The 20,132-nt window shown below is 48.7% G+C and overlaps 4 protein-coding genes across 8 annotated transcripts; 2 read left to right on the top strand and 2 right to left on the bottom strand.

Annotated features, from left to right (window-relative positions):
• The first annotated feature begins 1,646 nt into the window (after window positions 1–1,646).
• LOC115037974 (kelch repeat and BTB domain-containing protein 11-like) lies at window positions 1,647–3,299 on the top strand. The gene has a single exon (XM_029496775.1). The coding sequence runs from the start codon at window positions 1,763–1,765 to the stop codon at window positions 2,969–2,971; it is 1,209 nt and encodes a 402-aa protein (XP_029352635.1). The 5' UTR covers window positions 1,647–1,762; the 3' UTR covers window positions 2,972–3,299.
• Window positions 3,300–4,054: 755 nt separating this feature from the next.
• ccr6a (chemokine (C-C motif) receptor 6a) lies at window positions 4,055–7,497 on the bottom strand. Its single transcript, XM_029495839.1, has 2 exons — window positions 7,367–7,497; window positions 4,055–5,632 (listed from the first exon to the last, which is right to left on the bottom strand). Exon 2 carries the CDS (start codon window positions 5,621–5,623, stop codon window positions 4,388–4,390), a length of 1,236 nt encoding a protein of 411 aa, XP_029351699.1. The 5' UTR covers window positions 5,624–5,632; window positions 7,367–7,497; the 3' UTR covers window positions 4,055–4,387.
• Window positions 7,498–7,731: 234 nt separating this feature from the next.
• Window positions 7,732–12,606, bottom strand: cep43 (centrosomal protein 43). Of its 4 annotated transcripts, none has more exons than XM_029495835.1 (18): window positions 12,450–12,606; window positions 11,991–12,044; window positions 11,868–11,922; window positions 11,658–11,746; window positions 11,424–11,555; window positions 10,904–10,960; window positions 10,742–10,812; window positions 10,600–10,661; window positions 10,454–10,515; window positions 10,228–10,293; window positions 9,384–9,511; window positions 8,939–9,013; window positions 8,605–8,676; window positions 8,444–8,535; window positions 8,271–8,348; window positions 8,163–8,196; window positions 7,954–8,041; window positions 7,732–7,873 (listed from the first exon to the last, which is right to left on the bottom strand). In XM_029495835.1, the coding sequence occupies exons 1-18, from the start codon at window positions 12,531–12,533 to the stop codon at window positions 7,793–7,795; spliced, it is 1,380 nt and encodes a 459-aa protein (XP_029351695.1). In that variant the 5' UTR covers window positions 12,534–12,606; the 3' UTR covers window positions 7,732–7,792. The 4 variants fall into 4 exon arrangements, with proteins under 4 accessions (XP_029351695.1, XP_029351697.1, XP_029351696.1 ...); XM_029495837.1 differs by having other exon boundaries at window positions 11,991–12,040; window positions 12,450–12,585; XM_029495836.1 differs by lacking the exon at window positions 8,939–9,013.
• On the top strand, window positions 11,268–19,280 carry mboat2b (membrane bound O-acyltransferase domain containing 2b). Of its 2 annotated transcripts, none has more exons than XM_029495834.1 (13): window positions 11,268–11,766; window positions 14,262–14,407; window positions 14,616–14,693; window positions 15,260–15,355; window positions 15,464–15,519; window positions 15,606–15,660; window positions 15,812–15,995; window positions 16,100–16,292; window positions 16,383–16,486; window positions 16,566–16,630; window positions 17,022–17,154; window positions 17,233–17,384; window positions 17,450–19,280. In XM_029495834.1, exons 3-13 carry the CDS (start codon window positions 14,662–14,664, stop codon window positions 17,613–17,615), a joined length of 1,236 nt encoding a protein of 411 aa, XP_029351694.1. In that variant the 5' UTR covers window positions 11,268–11,766; window positions 14,262–14,407; window positions 14,616–14,661; the 3' UTR covers window positions 17,616–19,280. The 2 variants fall into 2 exon arrangements, with proteins under 2 accessions (XP_029351694.1, XP_029351693.1); XM_029495833.1 differs by lacking the exon at window positions 11,268–11,766 and adding an exon at window positions 13,477–13,697.
• Window positions 19,281–20,132: the final 852 nt, after the last annotated feature.

Below are 20,132 nucleotides of genomic sequence, written 5' to 3'. Positions count from 1 at the left end.
ACTGCAGCAATGTTACTTCACAAACAGTAACATTGATGTAAAATGTATATTTAACTAGTATTTACTGTGCTGCTGATACAGCATATATGGACCACTGATAAACACTTAAAATGTACATGAACTTTCATTAACAAAGAAATGACTGATGGCCTGAGCTGCACTGATCTTTAGTCTTCCGTTTGTAGAGGGCTGACAGGATAATGTCACTGTCCAGTCTGTAGAAAGAACTCGTGCTCTTACATGAACATTGTAGGAAGTTTCCCTTACCTGAAGGCTGAGGTGGTCCTGATGATTGTTAGTGCTGCAAATCAAAATAGAGCAAAAGAGTAACATGTGCATCAGTGTTATCTGAATGTTTGAATTCAGACATAAATAATGATAGAAACTTTTTTTTCTGTTGAACCGAAGGGCTAACCTCCAGCCCGGCTCCTGTTTGCTAATGACTGCTGAAACCATTAAAAAATTTTCCGTCAAAAGACTAACTAAGCGCTAACGTTAGCATGAGACATAGGACAACAATAACATGGCCATTTTCCTATATTTGAATTATCGAGCCTACACAAACACATTTGGTGCTAAATATCAAACAAACAGTGATTTATATATCGACATGGTACTCACCATGGGGAAAAGAAAATGGCCGTCGTTCAGATTGCACGGAAGTGTGCCTCCCCAAGTGCCCGGATGTGAAAACAACAGCGGCAGGTGGTAGATACCTGCAGCCCCGAACTCTGTAAAGGTCCGTCCATGAGGTGGAGCTCCGACTGATGCCGGTCCATGTCTCTGTTTAAGTAAATGAAACAAAGGTTATCGATGGGGGTGGGGGGAGGGAGGGAGGGAGGAAGGGAGGAAGGAAGGGAGGGAGGGAGGAAGGAAGGGAGGGAGGGAGGGAGGAAGGAAGGAAGGGGGGGAGGAAGGAAGGAAGGAAGGAAGGGAGGGAGGAAGGAAGGAAGGAAGGGAGTGAGGAAGGAAGGGAGGAAGGAAGGGAGGGAGGGAGGGAGGAAGGAAGGGAGGAAGGAAGGAAGGGAGGGAGGGAGGAAGGAAGGAAGGAAGGAAGGGAGGGAGGGAGGAAGGAAGGAAGGGGGGGAGGAAGGAAGGAAGGAAGGGAGTGAGGAAGGAAGGGAGGAAGGAAGGGAGGGAGGGAGGGAGGAAGGAAGGAAGGAAGGAAGGGAGGAAGGGAGGAAGGGAGGGAGGAAGGGAGGGAGGGAGGGAGGAAGGAAGGAAGGAAGGAAGGGAGGAAGGGAGGAAGGGAGGGAGGAAGGGAGGGAGGGAGGGAGGGAGGAAGGAAGGGAGGGAGGTTAGTAACTGACTCCATCTGGTTGAACTTTTTCATAATCCCGTCTGGAAATATGCTTTGTGTCACATGTTCTCTGTATAATTTACTTTATGAAATGTTTTTTCATTTGTTTAATAATGGTGGTCGTCATCATTACTATTATTATTATTATTATTATTATCATCATCATCACCATCACCATCATTGTTGTTGTCTGGCCCACTGCGGTCTGTCTGGTTCTGCAGACTCTTTGTTCCGCAGAGGGCGGAACCAGAAACACCTCAGAGTCCAGTCTGTGGTCGGAGGGCGGAGAGGAAGAGCCCCGGTCCCGTTAGTCTTTGTGCACACCTCCGCTCTGCGGCGGGAGACACCGGAGCACCTGGATGAGGGGAAAGTTGGAGAGAACTGAAGGGGCGTTGACGACAGAAGACGGAGAAAGAAGTCTGGATCTGCAGACGCACATTTGATCCGACAGGACCGGGACCGATGGAAGAGCCTGAGGGCGAAGCCGGGGCTGCGCGCTCTCTGCCCGGATCTTCGTCTCCGGAGGACTCGCAGCAGATCAGCGCAGAAAACTGCCTCCAGATTCTGACCAAGGCGAAGAGCGAAGGCGCGGAGGCCGTGAGGGATCAGGTCTACGGCTTCATGAGCGACCACTACCTGCAGGTGCTGCGGACCCCCGCCGTGTACGGCCGGCTGACGGCCGGGGAGAGGGAGCTGATCCTGGCCCGGAGGATGGAGGGGAGGAACGTGCTGGCTGTGGCCGAGAGCAGCGAGGGGAGCCGGGAGAGCAGCCGGCCGCAGAGCCCGCTGCTGCCCGCTGCGGAGGAGCACAAACAGCGGCGGGTGCTGTTCCTCCACCCGGACAGCCAGCAGTGGGAGGTGCTGACCAGCCTGCCGGAGGAGATCCCGGCCAAAGGCTCCGGGATGTGCACCCTGTACAACTACCTGTTCGTGGCGGGGGGGATGCGGGCGCTGGGGGACGGCCGCTCCAAGGCGTCCGACCGGGTCTTCTGCTACAATCCGCGGACCGGCCTGTGGAGCCGGGTCCGACCGCTGACCCAGCCCCGCTGCCAGCTCCGGCTGGTGTCCATGGACGGACACCTGTACGCCATCGGGGGTGAGTGTCTGTTCACGGTGGAGCGCTACGACCCCCGGGCGGACCGCTGGGCTCCGGCGGCCCCGCTGCCGAAAGGCTCCTTCGCCGTGGCGCACGAAGCGACGTCCTGCGGCGGACAGCTGTTCGTGTCCGGCGGGTCGCTCTTCTACCGGCTGCTCCGCTACGACCCCCGAAGGGACGAGTGGGAGGAGTGTCCGTTCAACGAGAGCCGCCGCCGGTCCGCCGACATGGTGGCGCACCGTGGCCTGGTGTACCGCTTCGACGTGGACCGGGAGCGCGCGGAGGTGAGCGTGTACCGGTACAGTCCGGTGCTGAAGGTCTGGCTCGGAGGAGACTCCTTCCCGCTAGACAACCCGCTGCCGTTCCGCTGCGCCGTGCTCGGGGACCGGATCTACTGCGTCAACCGGACCCGGACTCTGCAGTTCGAGGTCCAGGAGGAGGGAGAGGGCTTCCTGCCGGAAGTCCTGGACCCGCCGGGGGACGCCAGAGGACAGCTGGTCCCCTTTGTCCTCACACTGGACCGGGACAAAGACCCGGTGGCTCCACTCCAGGACCCGGACCTGAAACCGGTTTAAAAGTGCCAACAAACATTAACCTGCCTTCCTGCTTCACCTCCTCCTCAGTTGTGCCTTTTGTTTAACGCTTTTCTTTGTTTTACACTTGCAAAAAAGTAAATTTTAACTTGTTGCTGCTTGAAACCGGATCAGACAGTCCAGATTCCGGATATCTAAAATAATAAAATACTGCATTAAACAAACAGAACAGTGTAACTTTGTCAGTCCAGGTAAATAATCCAGAGAGGGACTGAAATGACTTCATAAAAACAGAAGCATCCTGTCAGAGAAACCTGAGCAGTCGTTGTCTTTTATGAACTGGGACTCATTTCTGGTGGTCTGGTCTCTAGCTGCTTTAATCTTGAAGGCTTTGTCCTGTTCCTGATAAAAAAAAGTTCTTTCTCTCAAACTCCATCGTGGTTAAAGATGACTCTAACGAGACAAAATGTACCATTAAGATTTAAAACTTCTAATGCTCTAAAGTGTAGAAGGTGTGGATTAGTGCGTATGTACAGCAAAGCTACATCAATTTCTGTTGAATTAAAATCAATACAAAAACAGAAAACTCTGAGGCCAGCAGTGCTGCATTAAGACAAGTTTAAGTCAATCATACGTAGTTACTCTGTGGAATGATGATCTCTGCTGTAAAATTCTCTCTCTTTGTGTGTGTTTTACAAATCAGGATAAACAGAAATGGAGGTGAACTGAAGAGCTGTAATATAGCTACACAACTCTGACCAAACAGAAGTTTTTCTCCGTGTGGAATCTATGTTCTGCTTTTTTGTTGTTTTTTTTTTTTTAGCTGATTTTTTTTAAATCTTTACTGAGCGTTTTAGATTCTCATTTCAGCAGCAGCTGACATACTGACTGAACAATCAGAGGTCAGAATGACACCTGTCTGTCCAATGAAGCAGGGACTTCAGAGTCCAGCAGGGAATTCTGGGATGTCTACGCTCAGGAAGTGAACAGCGATATGATGATTGTGTTGAAATGTGACATCATGATGTCATAAAAGAATAAAATTAGACTTTAAACACATTTTGAGTCAGAACATGTGGAGCAGGTGCTGATCGGACACACACACACACACAATCACAATGGAACCTTTGTGCATGACATCATTTTATTTTGAGATGTGTTTACAGGGAAATGACAGAAAGTCAAAATAAAATCATGAGTGGGTGAAGTACACCACATGAAATCAGCTGCTGCTGGCTGCACGCATTTCATTTTGAAGGTCTGAAAGCTGAGGAAGTTCCATCTTGTTGAGTCTGTTCACAGAGACACACAACAGATTCACAACCACCGCACAAAGACAATGCATTTCTCAGTTCTCAGGTCGAAATCCCTCAGAGCTTGAAGCAACAGAATATTTACACTATTTTGCAGACTTGAGTCAGACCTGCAGACCTCCAGCTCAGACTCCAGGAAGAGTCCTCACATGGTGAAAGAAGAGCCATTCTCACTGGATCCATCCACTGAGCGGCGAGTGGAGATGTAGATTTCAGAGGTGACCCTGGAGAAGCGGCGTGGGGCGATGTACCTCTTGCCCAGACACCACAGGTCCTGGAAGATCCTTCTGAAGTGGTTCCTGAACTTCACCCCAATGAAGGCATACAGCACCGGGTTCAGGCAGCAGTGCAGGTAGGCGAGAGTCTGCGTCACCGTCTTGGCCACCTGCAGGGCGTCTGACTCGTCACATGACCTATGATGGAACTTGGTGGCGGTCTCATACAGCAGCACGACATTGTAGGGCAGGTGACAGGTGATGAAGACCACCACCACGGCCAGCACCACCCGCACTGCTTTGTGGCGCTGGAAGTTCCTGGCTTTCAGCAGTGTGACAATGATGGCGGTGTAGCAGATGATCATGATGATGAGCGGCAGGAAGAAGCCCACGGCCAGCTGGGTGCTGGGGATGGCCACCTTGGTAGACCAGGCTGCACTGACGTCAGAAAACCTGAATTCACAGACATAGTGTGGAGTCGTCTGATTGTGCCCGAACAAGAAGCTGTCCCCGTTGGTGTCCTGGTTCTCCAGTAATCGGTCCCAGGTGGTGCTCTGATTCTCCCAATGTTCCTCAAACAGTAATTTGTCCCAGAGCGTCTGGTTCTCCTCCCCCTCTAACATCCAGAAACGACCCATGTGGGACGGCTCATACCAGGTGTAGAAGTAGAAGGTGGGAACAGACAGCAGGAAGGCGAAGACCCAGACGATGGCACAGATGAGGCGGCTGTAGGGCAGTGAGCGTATCCTGAAGCGGCGGCGGGCTTGGACGATGGCGATGTAGCGGTCAGTGCTGATGCAGGCCAGCAGCAGCATGCCACTGTACAGGTTCACACTGTATGAGCCACGCAGCAGCTTGCAGGCCGCCGGCCCCATTGACCATGACGACAGCTCGTTGTAAACGATGAGAGGCAGCGCCGCCACAAACAGCAGGTCAGCGATGGCCACATTGAGCAGGTAGATGTCCGTCATGGACTTAGTCCTCTTGTAGAAAGCGTAGGTGACGATCACCAAGCCATTCCCCACCAAGCCCAGGATGCAGATGATGGAGTGGACATACGGACCGACCACCTGTTCCACGCTGTGGTTCTTCTGGTAAGAACACGGTTCGGCCCAGTCAGTATCATTGAAGTCATAATCTGATTGGTTGAGCTGAGATGAAGTCATCTTGTTGCGCTGTAAGAGACAGAAGAGAGAAGATCAGTGGAGATTAAAGATGAATATGGCACCAACGCATCGATGTGAAGCACTGCATCATGGGTATGTCTAAAGTACTGAGGATTTAATTATGTTTCATCACCACAGCTCCCTCCGGTGATCCAAGTGTTGCTGCAGGTTTAATGGATTTTGCCAAACCCACAAAAGTGAACCAATCACAGAACACAGATGCGTTCTGATCGTAGTCTGTCTCTAATCCTGGACCTGGACTCTGGTCTGATCCTTAAACTTTCATTCTCTCTAACGACCATTGGGGGGTAACTCCTTCGGTACTAAACGGAGGTTAGATCGTATTGAAGTCTATTGGAAAACGTTTGCCCTGGTTTTAGACTAGATCCTTTATGTGGGTCATGAGTCTGGTTCTGTTGACTCTTTCACTTCCTGTCCCTGACGGTGAGATGGTCTGACCCTGGACTTCCACAGACCAGGGGAAAATAATTCAAATCTGATGCGGATCAGAAAGTTCAGAGTTGATTCAGCTCAGAAACAATTTTAGGGTACAACCAGCTCAGAGTGTGTTTGTGAATTTCGTTCTGGTTTCACATCAATCTGTCGTCCCACTTGTGGTCGTTGGCAGCCTTTGATCATTGAGAGGAAGTCTGCAGAAACAGATCAACGAGCTGACTGACCCAGTTCATGGGTCATGTGGTTTCTTCTCTGCTCTGAGATCTGGATCATGAGTAAGTTCAGAGATTACTGAAGAAAGGTCGCCAGTGCTGGGCTGACGCTCCTGTGTGTGTGCAGGTACGTTCACCTGGAGGACCAGATGACTGAGGCTGCACATCAGATCTGGTCTCAGCTCAGTCCAAGTGCTCCAAGTCTCCAAACGAGAAGTGACAGACCTTAGCTGAGTTCCTCAAACGCATCGTGTTCCCGCTCTGTACTTCTGCTCAGAACACACAAGGCTGATGACATTAAGAGCCTTAGTTTGAGCTCACCAACTTCCCGTATTTTAAATGTCACTTGAAAGTAAGACAGACAGACACATGGCGAGGCTTGAATAAACCTGGAGCTCAGGTCCAGGTCTTGGTCTGCAGTGAAGACCAGACCCTAACATGTCAATGTTTTTTTAGCTGACAATTACAAAGATTTAATTAAAGACTTCCTCTAAAATCAGGACTTCCCTCAGAGTCATGAGAAACGTGGACAGACGTTGATCTGAGGACAGTGCCGTCATCAGCTATCGTTTTCCCACCATTTCCTCAAACCCCAGAGGAGCCTGCAATGTCTTCATAAACCTGAATCAGGTGCACAGCTTCTCACCTGGCTCAGGTCACATGACCAGCATCAAGATGTGATTGGCCAAAGTGGACATGGCTTCCTATTTCATTGACATATTGTTTGTTTAAAGTTCATTTGTGTCAATGTTATTCAGGTCACACGTATTGTGCAGTTAGCAGAAATGAAAACCAAACACATCACAATGTGTTTGGTTTAAACCGGGGGTCTAAACCGCTGCACCGAACCTGACTGGACACACCATCTTTTTAATTTGACTTCCTGTTTATTTTCAAGGTAAAATGAGCAGAAACTGGCAGAGTGTGATGGAGACATCAGCAGGTGATGGAGACACCAACTCTGCCAACAGTAAATCACCAGAGAGATCCAGGTGTTCGCTGGACAGAAAAAAATTTATATCGGAAAGAAAGAACAAACAACCAGAGAATAACAAATTAAAAGCTGGAAACTCACAGAAGCTGAATCAGGTGAACAAGCTGCAGCCAGCGATCGATGACAGAGAGACACTTCCTCATCACACTCTCTCTTTCACTCTGTGTCTCTGGCTCTCTCTCTGTTGCTCCAGAACTTTCACAATAAAAGCATGATGATATTTGTTGTCTTCTCTTGTGAACAAAAAAAAGAAGTTTTTCAAATTTGGCTGAAGGAAAATTCTCCTGAACAACAAAGAATTTATTTACTGTTGATGGTTTTGTGATGAAGTTGTAATGTTTTTGTGTTGTTGTTGTCTGTGTTACTGCAGCAGGTTAAAGTTGATTTTGCACAGTGAACAAGCTCATTACAAAAACTTTTATTGTCTAAATGAAACTGTACAGACTTAAATATTAATGACAGAAAAAGGTGCATGACGGGAAAGTTGAGGGCGATGCATGATGGGACTCAGGCCACCTCCTCCATGTAGTCAGCTCCGTGACTCTGACTGAGCTGAGAGACGCTCAGGTCTTGGGTGGAGTCGTCCAACTGCAGGACAGAACAAAACTGCCTTAACTTACAGACCAGACCTGATCTAGCAGGAACCCGGACCGGGTAGGTCTCATCACCTTGTCGCTGTTGTCCGGCCCCTCGATAGAGACTTCCTCGATCTCCTCGCCGATGCTCAGCTCGCTCCTGGAAAACTCTGAGCGATGACTGAAATCAAATGAGACAGTTGAGAGTCACATCTGAAATGACATCACCAACAGGTGACCCAATGAGCTGCAGCCAGGAGTCATATCAAACTCACACACACAGGAATTGTCATCAGTCTCACCTGTTAAAGTCGTCGTCATAGTCGACATCATCGTCTGTGGAAACAAAGTTCAGTTTCAGTTCGTGTTGTCATGTGACTGACCTGGGTTCCACCCTGACCCCGACCCACCTAAATGTAGAGATCCACTTCTGTCATTTGGGGCCTTGGAGTCTCTGAAGTCCTTCCTGGACCTGGACTCTGACGCTCCTGTAAGACATTGAGTTCTCTTACAGACTCCTGCTCTCCAGAGGAAGAACCTTCTGCCTTAGACTGACTGACAGCTGTGTGTGTGGGACTCTGACCATTCTGCTCTGATGTGCTTCCTCCTTCTGGTCTCGGAGCATCAGATTGAGACCCTGCAGGACTTTCTCTGGGCCCAGAAGACTCCACCTTCCTGGATACAGAGAGCAAAGTCAGCTGAGGGTGGAGCATCACTGAGGGGGCGGAGTCACCTGTAGCTCACCTGAGCTCAGACCTCTGACTCTGTTCATGCTCGTCTCGATGGCCCTCTGAGTCTCCAGCCAGGACGGACAGACTGAGACCAGAGAAAGGGGGGGGGGGGTCAGGTCTGGGACACGCTAGCGGTTGTCCTTCTACACTTATGAGAACTCTGTAACTGTCAGAGAGGAAGCCTGCCACTGTTTCTCCACCCTCTTCCTCCTCAGAGACATTACAGTGGTGGAAGTGACTGACTGTGGAGCAGCTCCTGATGACATCACTCACTGTGTGATGTCATCAGTGCACAGTGAAACGGTGGAATGACGTGATGCCCGAGGTTATAAAGGGCGCACACTCACTCGTTGAGGCTGTGGCCACGCCTCATGGGGGAGACAACCGGCCCAGAAAGACACGCCTCCCTCAGAGGGACAACACTGCAAGGGGAGGGGCCACACACAGGTATAAGGGAGATGGGGAGGGGATAGATGAGGGAAGAAGACAAGACAAGTAGGAACACAAAACCAACAAGAACCAACAGAAAGCTCGGCAGAGACATAACCAAGACAAAGCAGGAAATACCAGAAGAGACAAGGTGAGCACTGAGGGAGGGGGACAGACACCCGGACAGGTGACATCTGCAACTCTTTAACTCCACTTATTGATTGATGGTTTAGTAATCATCAGTGTGTGAGCTCATCTTGCATTAAGCCTTTTACTGTGGCGTCTCCTGAAACTAGGATCACTTTGAAGGACAGATCACTAAGTTCCATCAGGAACCAGCAGCAGCAGCAGCGGCGTCCTCACCATCCATACGTCTTCTGAGGTTTGGGCAGTGGGTCATCGAAGAAGGAGTCTCCATCGTCCAGGTCCTCGTCCAGGTCCAGGTCTGGACTCTTCGTCTGCTGCCCATCAGCCAGAGAGGTCACATGGTCCTGACCCACCACAGAAAATACATCCAACTGAGGTTTCATATTAAAAGCCTACTGCGTTGTTTCAACAATGACACCTGATAATTTATGCCCATTTTTCACATTAAAAGCCTCGGACCTGTCCTTCAGTCCCCACCTGCTCAGACAGGTGAGTCAACCACAACAGGGTCTTTCTATCTCAGACTGAAGCTGCTCGTGGGACCTGATCAGGCTTCAGACTGTTTAGATTAAGGATTACTGCAGACCTCAGGCCAGACTACAGTCAGAGCGATTACACAGAGCCCTGTGGTTCATGTCTCCACCCCCTTTCTGCTGAGGGCAGGTCCTGAGACCTCCAGGACGGTGTCCTCAGAAAAGGTCCAGACGTCGGCCATGAAGGTCAAACATGGCAGGCAGCCATGTTAACTTTAGCCTTTAGTTCTTTACACCTGGAGATCTGACACTGCACCAACATCTGCTTCATACACAGTGAACACTGAAACTTTGTGACAAAACAGCCACAACCTTAGCCCCACCCACCCAGACGCATCTAACAGTCAGCCAATCAGAAGAGAGAATCAGAGCTTCTCTTAATAAAAATAGAACATCTGATTGTGTTTTTGTCTGCAGACAGAAATCGTCTGGTTTGAGGCCTTCAGTCCTCCTTCTGATCTGTCTGAAGCTGTCCATCATCACAACACACCTGTTGATGTGCTGAACTCATTCACACAGGGACGTACCTTACTGACAAGTGGGGGTGTGGCCTTCACCTCAGGGCACGGGCTTACCTCAGAGTCCTGAGCCACCTGAACAAACACAGAGAGGTCACAAGGTTCAACAGTTGGCAGCTGGATACTGTGGTAAGAAGTCACATGACTGATGCCTCAAAATTTCGGCTCAAAGGGTCCTGGTCTTGGACTATAAGCCTCAGTTTGGGAACCCCCATCTGGACCGAACGAGTCTCACCACACTTCTGCATTGAGCAAAGAGGCGCCTGTACATCCCCAGGAAGAGCTGGAGGTCTACAGCTGTGGAAGACAGAGACACCGGGGGTCAGCTGACATCATTGGTCAGGTGATGACACAGGTGTGACATCAGTGGGAACATCATACCTTTAGAGGACATTTTATCAGCAGCTCTGAGCTCGTCGCTGACGAACCTTTCCAACATGCTCCTGCAAGTCACACACACAGATTCTTAGATGTTTGAATGTGTTCCTGTGGCAACCAAAGACATTTGGTGAACATCTCTTACTTGTTCAAACTGGGGCACAGATCAGTGAGGATGTTCTTCACATCCTCCGTTAACACTGAACCGCTGCTCTCCTAAAACAGCAGGCAGCATGACTGTGATTGGCCAGAGAGTGATGACATCATACACAGCATAAACAAACGCACGCAGCTCCTGGACACTCACCTTGTCATAAACATCAAATTTCTTGCAGGCGAGTGCGATCTGTTTCTCAGATGGCTCCTAAAGAGGGACATGAGGGACAAAAGGACTTGACTGAGACAGGAAGTGGACCTGAGGTTCAGGCCTCTGTGGTTCACCCATCACAAAATAATCAAATCACTATTATACTAGTTTTATTGGATGGTGCCTTTCAAATTAAAGTTCCCCCATCTCAATATACAGATATTTAAAACATCTGGACGGTGTTTTCAGTTATCTCACACAGAAACCACAAAACTCGACATCAACAGGAAACCAAAGCTCCACCTCCTCAGACTGCACTGAAGGTCTGGAGCTCAGTGACCCAGATCAAAACACACAGACACACACAACAACAACACAGAGAAACAGAGAGACAGAGAGGTGTGGGTGTGAGATCACCTGACCAGGTCTGTGAGTTTCTGCTGGATCAGGTCGTTGTTTCTGCTCTCATGGTTACACACACACACACACACACACTCAGTCAGTCTGGACCCTGACTCACCTCGGGACAGAACATTGGTGTGTCTTTGTGCCTTCCTCTCCTGACCAGCTCCAGTAGCAGAGGTGAGTTCCTGTTGACATCAGACAGACCCAGATCTTGGCACACCAGGTCCCGACTATCCAGACCGTTCAACTGGAGACAGGAACCCCCGCCCCCCCAGAGAAACCATGAGAGGACGAACAAGACCTGATCCAGCAGAGACTCACAGACCTGGTCAGGCGATCTCACACTCACAGAGTTGAGCTCCGGCTGAAATACGGCTTCGGTGAAGTACAGGTGAAAGACCTGCAGGAAGTCTAGGATCAAACTGGCAACAAGGCGACCTGAAGCAAGACCACAACAGGTGAGTCAGGACCAATAGTTATAAGAGATGACATCACAACAAGGCTCAGTGGGAGAAGAAGGGAGCTCAGTCTGTCCTCAGGGACAGAGAAGACAACTCACCGTCGGAGGTATTCAGGCTCTTCTTCAGGTTTTCGTTGATCAGAGGGGTCTTGCTCTGAGGAAACAACAACAAGATGAAGGGACCTGCAGGTCACACTCTGCCCCTTCAACATGGACACTCACCTCCAGTTTGTCCTGCTCCTCCATGGCGAGGAAGACAGCGGCCCTCATCTCTGCCTGAGGAGAAACAGATCACAGATCTGAGCTGATGGACCAGCAGCTGATCCAACTCCTGGTCCAGCTGATGGTCCAGCAGCTGATCCAACTCCTGGTCCAGCTGATGGTTCTTTGACTCTGGTCAGTCAGCTGGAAACAATCAGCTGTTTCTTAGTCACTGTCAAAACATCAGGAATCACGTGACAGAGGACGGTGGTCCAGAGGGGTCAGAACACTGGCTGAAGACAACACCAACACACCACACCACACCACACCACACCACACTAGTATGCCAACATTAAAGTTGTGACCCGGTAACTACATCATGTCACAGAAACGTCCCAGCTAGCCTCTAAGCTAACGGTAGTCTGGCTGCGGAAGTCCTGCGGAGCGGACCGGATGTGAGCTTAGACACGGTCCTCGGACCTTGAGCTTATTGAGGACTCCGGTGTTCTCCAGGTTCTGGATCAGCAGGTCCCGGAGCTCGGTGTCATCCTCGGTGGCTGACATATTCCCGCGTCTGTGGCGCTAACGGCAGCTGTCAAGACGACCGTACGTAACCCGGAAGTGAAGGCGGCGTCTTCTTCTACGCTGCTGCTGGTTCTTCTTCTTGAGGTCAATTGAAACCGAACTGGATCATTACGTCACTAACTGGTCTGAGTGAATAAAACCTACATCTGCCGGGGGCCCGGGTCAAGAGGATCCGGACTGAGACCAACAAACGGCGGCAGAGAACAGCTGCCATCACTCACTAATAGTCAATCAGGTTTTATGGAGAGTGGACTTACATTTCTTAGGAAGTTGTGAGTTTGAACGTCCATGGATCTGGACTTGTTGGTCAGATGCTGGACTCAGATCTGGAGGATATGGAGACAAGACCTTGAACTGGATTTTGTTCCTCGGACTTCCTGAATGTTGTTCAATGACACAGGGAGCCTGATCCCACTGGAACAGACCACTGACATAAGAATACTGTTTCCATTAAGACCTGGACCTGGTCTGGACCAGGTTTAGGTTGAAGGAAAATCCACATGAATGAGGGACCCAAGGTGTCCCAGCAGGACTCCAAAGCATCAAACTGTCTCTCCTGGCTGGTCTTCCCATTATGCATCCTGCAGATTCCAAAAACATTTAACGAAGTGGTGAGCCGTTCATTAAATGAACCCAAATTCCCACAACCTGTAGTCCTCAGGGCCCTGATCCAGGGGGAGGCCCAAAGAGACAGACAGACAGTCTGGGGCCACTTGTTCAGGGGCCCATGGTGTAAAAATCTGGCCCTGATAAAATAAAAAGGTGATGGAAGATGAAGAATCATTATATAAAAATGATGAATGGGGAGAGACAGAAAGTTGGAGGAAGAATAGGGAGAGAAGGAGACAAGAATAAGAAGGGGATGAAAGACCGAAAAGATGGGAGGGGGGGGCATCAGATGGGGAGGGGGAGGAGGAACAGGAAGAGCAGGAGGAAGGAGCATCACCAGGACACACGGAACGACCGATAGACGGGGAATCACGGAGCCTCCGCCGTGATCGAAGCTGCTGCAGCCGGACACGAGCAGCAGCCCCCGGCCGGACACACGAAGCCATGGCCGCTGACGGCAGCCGATCCACGGCCTGCACCGGCTCCAGCCTGCTGCAGCCGGTCAGTGAGATCATCAACCTGCCGCTGGACCAGGTAAGACCCACCGGGACTCCTGCACATCAACACGGGGGCCGAGCTTCTGAGCCTCCGCTGGCCGTGCCGCTCCCGGAGCTCCGGGAGGGGTGGGGGCTGGGTGTCAGACACCCGGCGGTTAACGCGACGTGCACGGCCTGGAACTGTGAGACAGACCGGTGGATTCATCCAGGATGTAAGGAGGCCTGATGTCGGTGCACAGCCCGGTCTCTGACAGTATGGGGGCGGGGTCTGTTTCCCTCTAAATGGAGCATCATTTAAAAAATGAACATCATGTTGTATTTCAGACTGAAACTCATCAGGAAAACGTTTACTGAGGAGGAGGGACATTTTCCCATAGACTTCAATACAGTGTGACTGCTTTTACAGCCAGTGGCGTCGCCCTCTGATGGTCAATAGAGGGAGTGAAGGTTTACAGACCCAGAATCCAGGTCCAGGTTGAGGGATGGTCTCTGAGTAAAGTCATTTCTAACAGTTCCTCCAATGCTAAACGCCATTCTGATGCCAACAGCTGAGGCGAACTACCGCCCTCCTCCTGAGCGTGGTTGTGTGCTTTGTGTGCAGGTGAATTTTGTGGTGTGTCAACTCGGTGCGTTACTGTCGGCCTTCTGGTTCCGTCTCTTCCTCCATCCCAGCAGAACCAGTCCCTTCATCAGACATGTTGTGGCGACTCTGCTGGGACTTTACTTCGCTCTGTTCTGCTTTGGCTGGTAAGTTGACTGTAACATATAAATGTCCACCAACAGGTGGCGCTCTAACAAAGCATTCCCATCATCTCCACATTATCTGACAGGAAGTCCATCAGGGACAGTTGAGCTGGTGTAGACTGGCAGCAGAGCTTTGTGCTGTGAAGTGTGAAGCTGTGATGAGGTTGGCTTGATGTTTCGGGGTAACTCCAGAGGCTTGTCTGTTTTTCAGGTACGCGCTTCACTTCCTGGTTCAGAGCGGGCTCACCTACGGCATCATGATCCTGACTGGAGTCGAACACATGCACAAGTAAGAGTCAGGAAGTCCTTGTGTCGGTGCTCCATAAGGCCTAGGAGCTTTAGATGATGGTGTGTGGGGGAGTGGGGGGGTTACAGGGGTTCTGGCTCTGCTGGCTGCTGCTGGCTGCTGCTGTTCTCATGGACAGCCTGAAGATCTCCAACTGTTCCATCCATCCTGACAGGATCAGGACTGAGGATGGGGTACCTAGGAAGGTTCTCCAGGCTGAATCAGACCTGATTAGTCAGATACACAGAAAGACTGAACTCCACCCTAGATGGTCCAGTCCAGCAGGCTCTTGGTGTTCTGGAGCAGAGATGAGTCAGATCCATTCAAATCAGAGCAGACTGGACTTTGAGTCCTAAAATCTGCATCACGTCACAATTTGTTTCAGTGTTCATGAAATAAATTCTATTGTTACTGATTTTACTGGCAAAGTGTTTCCGTTGAGGAGGCAAATATTTCCAACAATCAATGTTGGAAGTATTTAACCTATCGTGACCTTTGACCTATCCTCTGGCGCCCCCCCCCCCCAGGACAAAGGGTTCACGCTGAGCTGCACTGTGTTCTGTGTTCAGATACTGTCTGCTGGTGGCCCTCAGCTATCTCAGTCTGTGTCAGATCACCAGAGTCTATGTCTTCGACTACGGCATGTACTCTGCTGACTTCACCGGGTAAGACTCGGACTCCTTCAGTCCATGTCCTGACCGTTTCCTCTGGACCTAGACTGGGTTCTGTCAGGCTGTATGACTCAGCTCTCACTGCTGTCCTTCTCTCTCCAGCCCCATGATGGTGATCACGCAAAAAATCACTAGCTTGGCGTTTGAGATCCACGACGGTGAGCGTGACTCCATGCAGCATCTTAGAATGACCCGCGATTCACGAAGGAAAGCTAACGTTCTGTTTTTATGTCATCTTCCTCAGGAATGGCCCGAGAAGAGAAGCATCTGACTCCAGGACAGAAGATCTTGGCCATCAGGTTTGTTTCAGTGTGTCACATCAGTAAAGTCCAAATTAATACAGCAAGCACACATATGGAACATAATTATCATCAAAAGCTTTTACACATATTTATTCACTGAGCGGTAATGGGTCACATCATATTTATTTCCTTACTTGTGTGTGCACAGGCGTATGCCCAGTCTCCTCGAGTACTTCAGCTACAACTGTAACTTCATGGGGATCCTGGCTGGACCCACCTGCTCCTACAATGACTACATCGCTTTCATTGAGGGAGACCCCCGTCGCCATAGAGACCAGGAAGCTGGCAGGAAGTCCAGTGACAAGCTGAGGCAGAGCTTGCCATCGCCAAACGTAGGTCACATGATAGCTGCTCCTCAGGTCTGGACTGAGAACAGACAAGCTGGTCTAGAGATTCTGGACGTGTGAACTGAACTACAATGAATGTGTCTCTTCAGATGGAGGTGATCCGGAAAGTGGCCACGTCCTTCTTCTGTTTGCTGGTCTTTCTGTCCGTCTGTAAAGTTTTCCCTGTGGAACGAAACATTGACGACGACTTCATCGCCAACACACCCTTCTACGCTCAGGTGGTCTACCTGTACCTGTCCATGTTAACCACCAGACCCAAGTATTACTTCGTCTGGACTCTGGGTGGGTGTTGGAAACCTGGATCACCCATCATACTTGTCCGTCGCCTGCCCATCACCATCCTAATGGCTATCTGCTCCTCTCTGACCTTAGCTGATGCCATCAACAACGCAGCGGGCTTTGGATTTAATGGCTATGACAGCGATGGCGCTCCTCGCTGGGACCTTATCTCCAACCTGAGGATCCTGCACATCGAGGTGAGTCCTCGTTCTGCAGTAGACTCCACGATTGTTGTGTCTCTGGTTTCCTGCTCAGTTTGGTTCTGTTTTGTTGCAGTTCGCCACCAGCTTCAAAGTTTTTCTGGAGAACTGGAACATTCAGACAGCTCACTGGCTCAAAAGGTCTGAACACTTTGACCGTCATCTTTGTAATGTCCTTTATCCTCAGTGGAAGCATCAGAATCAGAAGGATTCAGGTCAGACACACACAGCTGGTGGGACGCTGACTTCCTGTCAAGTGGAGCTGCTGTGCTCATTCTGTCCAGGATGAGTGAAGTATAAACACATTCGTGCACCACCAGATTAATGAATTCAATCAGATGGTGTTTGAGCCAAGTATCCTGCAACCTCTTAGCAGTGTGAGCTGAAGGGGATGTGTGTAATCATTTTGTGTCTTCTGGTTGTTGAGGTTGATCAGGCTGATATTAATTCTTTAATCGTGATTTTTAACCAACATTGTCAACATGTAAAACAAACGAGGCAGCTGTTGGTGTGTCTGACCTCTGGTCAACAGGGTGTGTTACGAGCGATGTCCCTACCACCCAACAGCAGCCACCTTCATTCTGTCAGCCATGTGGCACGGAGCTTATCCAGGCTACTACCTCACCTTCCTCACCGGCATCGTCATTACTCTGGCAGCTCGAGCGGTGAGCTAATTAAAGCTGTGTGCTAACAGCTTAGCTCACGGTACGTTAACTAACTACTGAATCTGACCTTCTTCTCAGGTCAGACACAACGTCCGGCCGTACTTCCTTCAATCTGCCTCCCTTAAAATGGTCTATGATGTCATTACGTGGGCTGCCACTCAGATTGCCATTTGCTACACAGTGGTGCCTTTTGTCCTCCTGTCGGTGGGGCCGTCAATAAAGTTTTACAGGTCAGTGTCCAGGTGATCCAGGCTGAACTTACTGTCATGAGGTTTAACTCCTCCCTCCTTCACAGGTCCTGGTGTTTTGGTCTCCACATCGGGTGCGTTCTGCTGGCTGTGGCTTTTCCAGTCAAACCAAGACATCTCCGCTTCAAAGACCAGCAGAAAAAAATGTCCCAGAAGCCTTTGCACCACCACCTGGATGCCTCAGACAACAAGAGGAAGATAAAGACTACATGAGACGGTGGATAAAACAGTCATGACATCATGTTTCCATTCACTTGTTTAGAGACAGGGAGGTGAACACATCAAACGGACCTTCTTCCTCTCTGTATTTTTTGGATTCCAGAGCTGACGGATATGAAAACATCTTAGATTTGATGGCCTGTGTTGTCACATGAAGGACCACCTGATAGAAACTGGACTCAGGTGGATCTACCAGTCTGTAGAAAGTTCAAACTCTGAACTATCATGGCTGCCGCCTGGTGGCGAACTGTCCGTCTTCTCTCCTGTCAGAAAGCTGCAGACTGTTGATCTGCAGGGATGAATGAAAAAAGGTGGAAACAACTGAACATGGATAAATGAGATGTGTGAAACTTAAAGGAATAAATGAATGAGCAGGTCAGTAAGTGAGCGCATTAAACAAGTAAATGAATTAACAAAGAAGCAGAAGGAAAGATCTTTTCTCGTCCACCTTCTTGTGATTGGTTTTGCTCTGACTGTCATCATGTTGGAATCTATCAAACCTCATCGTTACAGTTCCTTCATACAAGTGAGTTCTGGGGAAAGTGCCAATGATTTTCACTCAGTCGCCTTAGTTTTGTTTTTGTTTTCTACAAGAAAAAGAAAATTGTGATCTGCTCTTTGTGTCAGGGGGCATTGTAGATGTCAAGTAGTTATTTATGTAACTGGTTTCAGTTTATGATGAAGCAGCAGTTATAAAAGCTTTATTAACTGTGATTAATGGTTAATATGTCATAATTCTGTCTGTATCAGTTATAAGGCTGTGTGTTTCCAGACTGTGGACGTCCTGCAGCTCAAAGCTGAAAGATGTCCTGACTGACTCGTATAACTGATCTGTGACTGATTTATTAACCATTAATAAAGCTGGTTATTAGCACCTGTGACCCTTCAGAAGAGGGGCCCTACCAGAGAACGGTTCCACCCGGTTTATGTAATTCAGAAACTTGGTGTCATAAACACTGAAGACGGAAAAGAAATTTTAAGAAATAAGCTCCAACTGTCCATGATGTGCACTGACCAGGTTCTTTAAGAATCAGGATCCAGCTCCTGCGTGTTGTTTCCTGGTTCAGAGGATCTTAGATAATATTTCACCTGCTCAGTGCTAACGTCAGCTTAGTTTCGAGCTACAGTAATCAATCGTCTGCTTGTGTGGGAAGTGAATAAATAATTAGAAGCTTAATCATGAATGAAACTCGTTGTGACGTGCAGTAACAGAAGATTTCCTGCTGTTTTAATGAAGAAGCTAATCAGTTGATTTTGGTCAGCAGATGTTTGGGGCTCAGTAGCAGCTGGTTCATGGCAGCAGATGGAACTAACAGCAGCTAACCATGAATTGAATTTAGTGAATGAAAACACATTTTGTTTCTCTGTTCACCTGAATATTCCCATATGTTTGTTCTGCTGGTGATTTTCATCACTGGATTTTGTGTCACCTTCTCAGTAAATGTGTGTCCTGTGAAATCAGAAAAGCACATTTCTTAATTTTCCTCTTTCCACTTTTGTATACTAAAATGTTTATTTCTTAAAACTTCATGAGAGCCACACGAGGACTTGATGCTGGAGGATGATGACACACAACCAGCAGCTTATCAGTTGGTTTGATATGGACAATATGTTTCTTTGGTTCTTTTGTAAATTATGTGATTAAACCTTGAATTTTTTGACACTTGATATTGCAGGTGTGTCCATCCTTTAAAACTGAACTAAACACCAGAGAGGTCTGTCGGAAGACCTTGGGCAGACACACTGGAGCTCTGACTTGCACTTTAAAACCATTATAAACTGATAGTTGACCGACGGAGACTGAGAAAGAACTCTGTCAGTCCACTAACTGTTAATAAGTAATTACATTTGTTCTTTAGATGATAAGATGACTAATGATTCTGGAAAACTTCTCCGCACAGCCACTAAAACAACAAACACAGAAAATAAACTTTAAATATAATAGATAACAACATACAAGAAACTGTTGTTATACTACATTCCCTTGCATTATAAATGTTTGAGTTATTTAACATGATGCACAATATGGTAAAATAAAAACATCGTTTTTGGGATTGATCTGTCAAATGACTGATTATAAACCTGCACCTGGACTCTGGGTCTGAAGAGCCGACTCCATTGGCTGTAAAAAGAAGTCTGATTGTAGTATTGACGTCTATGGGGAAACGTCCCTCCTTCCTCCTCCCTGATTTATTAGCTCCGTAAATGTTTTCCTGATGAGTTTTTGGGGGCAGGGGGGTTTAGGACTTTAAACTCATTCATCTTAAAGAGCCCGAAACAGGAAAGAGATTAATTAGAAATTACACAGTACTGTTTTTATTTTTATTTTTTCAGTTATTTTGAGTCATCTCTCAGATTCAAACGTCATCAGAGTAAATGATAATTAGTTATTTGTCTTTGTGTCAGCTTTAGCAGCTTACTGTGTCAAACTAAGTGAATATTAACCGGAAACACAGAAAAACTGTTTGAACTCACTCGAAAGAAACTGCAGCTGCGTGTGCTTTTATTGTG

The sequence above is a fragment of the Echeneis naucrates genome, chromosome 24 (assembly GCF_900963305.1).
Source record: "Echeneis naucrates chromosome 24, fEcheNa1.1, whole genome shotgun sequence".
NCBI classification, from domain to species: Eukaryota; Metazoa; Chordata; class Actinopteri; order Carangiformes; family Echeneidae; genus Echeneis; species Echeneis naucrates.
This window is presented reverse-complemented; position numbering and strand designations above follow the sequence as displayed.

What these genes read in the sequence shown, in the direction of transcription:
- LOC115037974 (XM_029496775.1), top strand. Translation starts at nt 1,763, where the DNA reads ATGGAAGAGCCTGAGGGCGAAGCCGGGGCTGCGCGCTCTCTGCCCGGA.
- ccr6a (XM_029495839.1), bottom strand. Translation starts at nt 5,623, where the DNA reads ATGACTTCATCTCAGCTCAACCAATCAGATTATGACTTCAATGATACT.
- cep43 (XM_029495835.1), bottom strand. Translation starts at nt 12,533, where the DNA reads ATGTCAGCCACCGAGGATGACACCGAGCTCCGGGACCTGCTGATCCAG. An exon ending in CTGTGCCCCAGTTTGAACAA is followed by an intron (nt 10,662 to 10,741) that starts GTAAGAGATGTT and finishes TGTGACTTGCAG; the next exon opens with GAGCATGTTGGAAAGGTTCG. An exon ending in AGTCAGAGGTCTGAGCTCAG is followed by an intron (nt 8,536 to 8,604) that starts GTGAGCTACAGG and finishes CTCTGTATCCAG; the next exon opens with GAAGGTGGAGTCTTCTGGGC.
- mboat2b (XM_029495833.1), top strand. Translation starts at nt 13,608, where the DNA reads ATGGCCGCTGACGGCAGCCGATCCACGGCCTGCACCGGCTCCAGCCTG. An exon ending in TTACTTCGTCTGGACTCTGG is followed by an intron (nt 16,293 to 16,382) that starts GTGGGTGTTGGA and finishes CTCTGACCTTAG; the next exon opens with CTGATGCCATCAACAACGCA. An exon ending in CCGTCAATAAAGTTTTACAG is followed by an intron (nt 17,385 to 17,449) that starts GTCAGTGTCCAG and finishes CCTCCTTCACAG; the next exon opens with GTCCTGGTGTTTTGGTCTCC.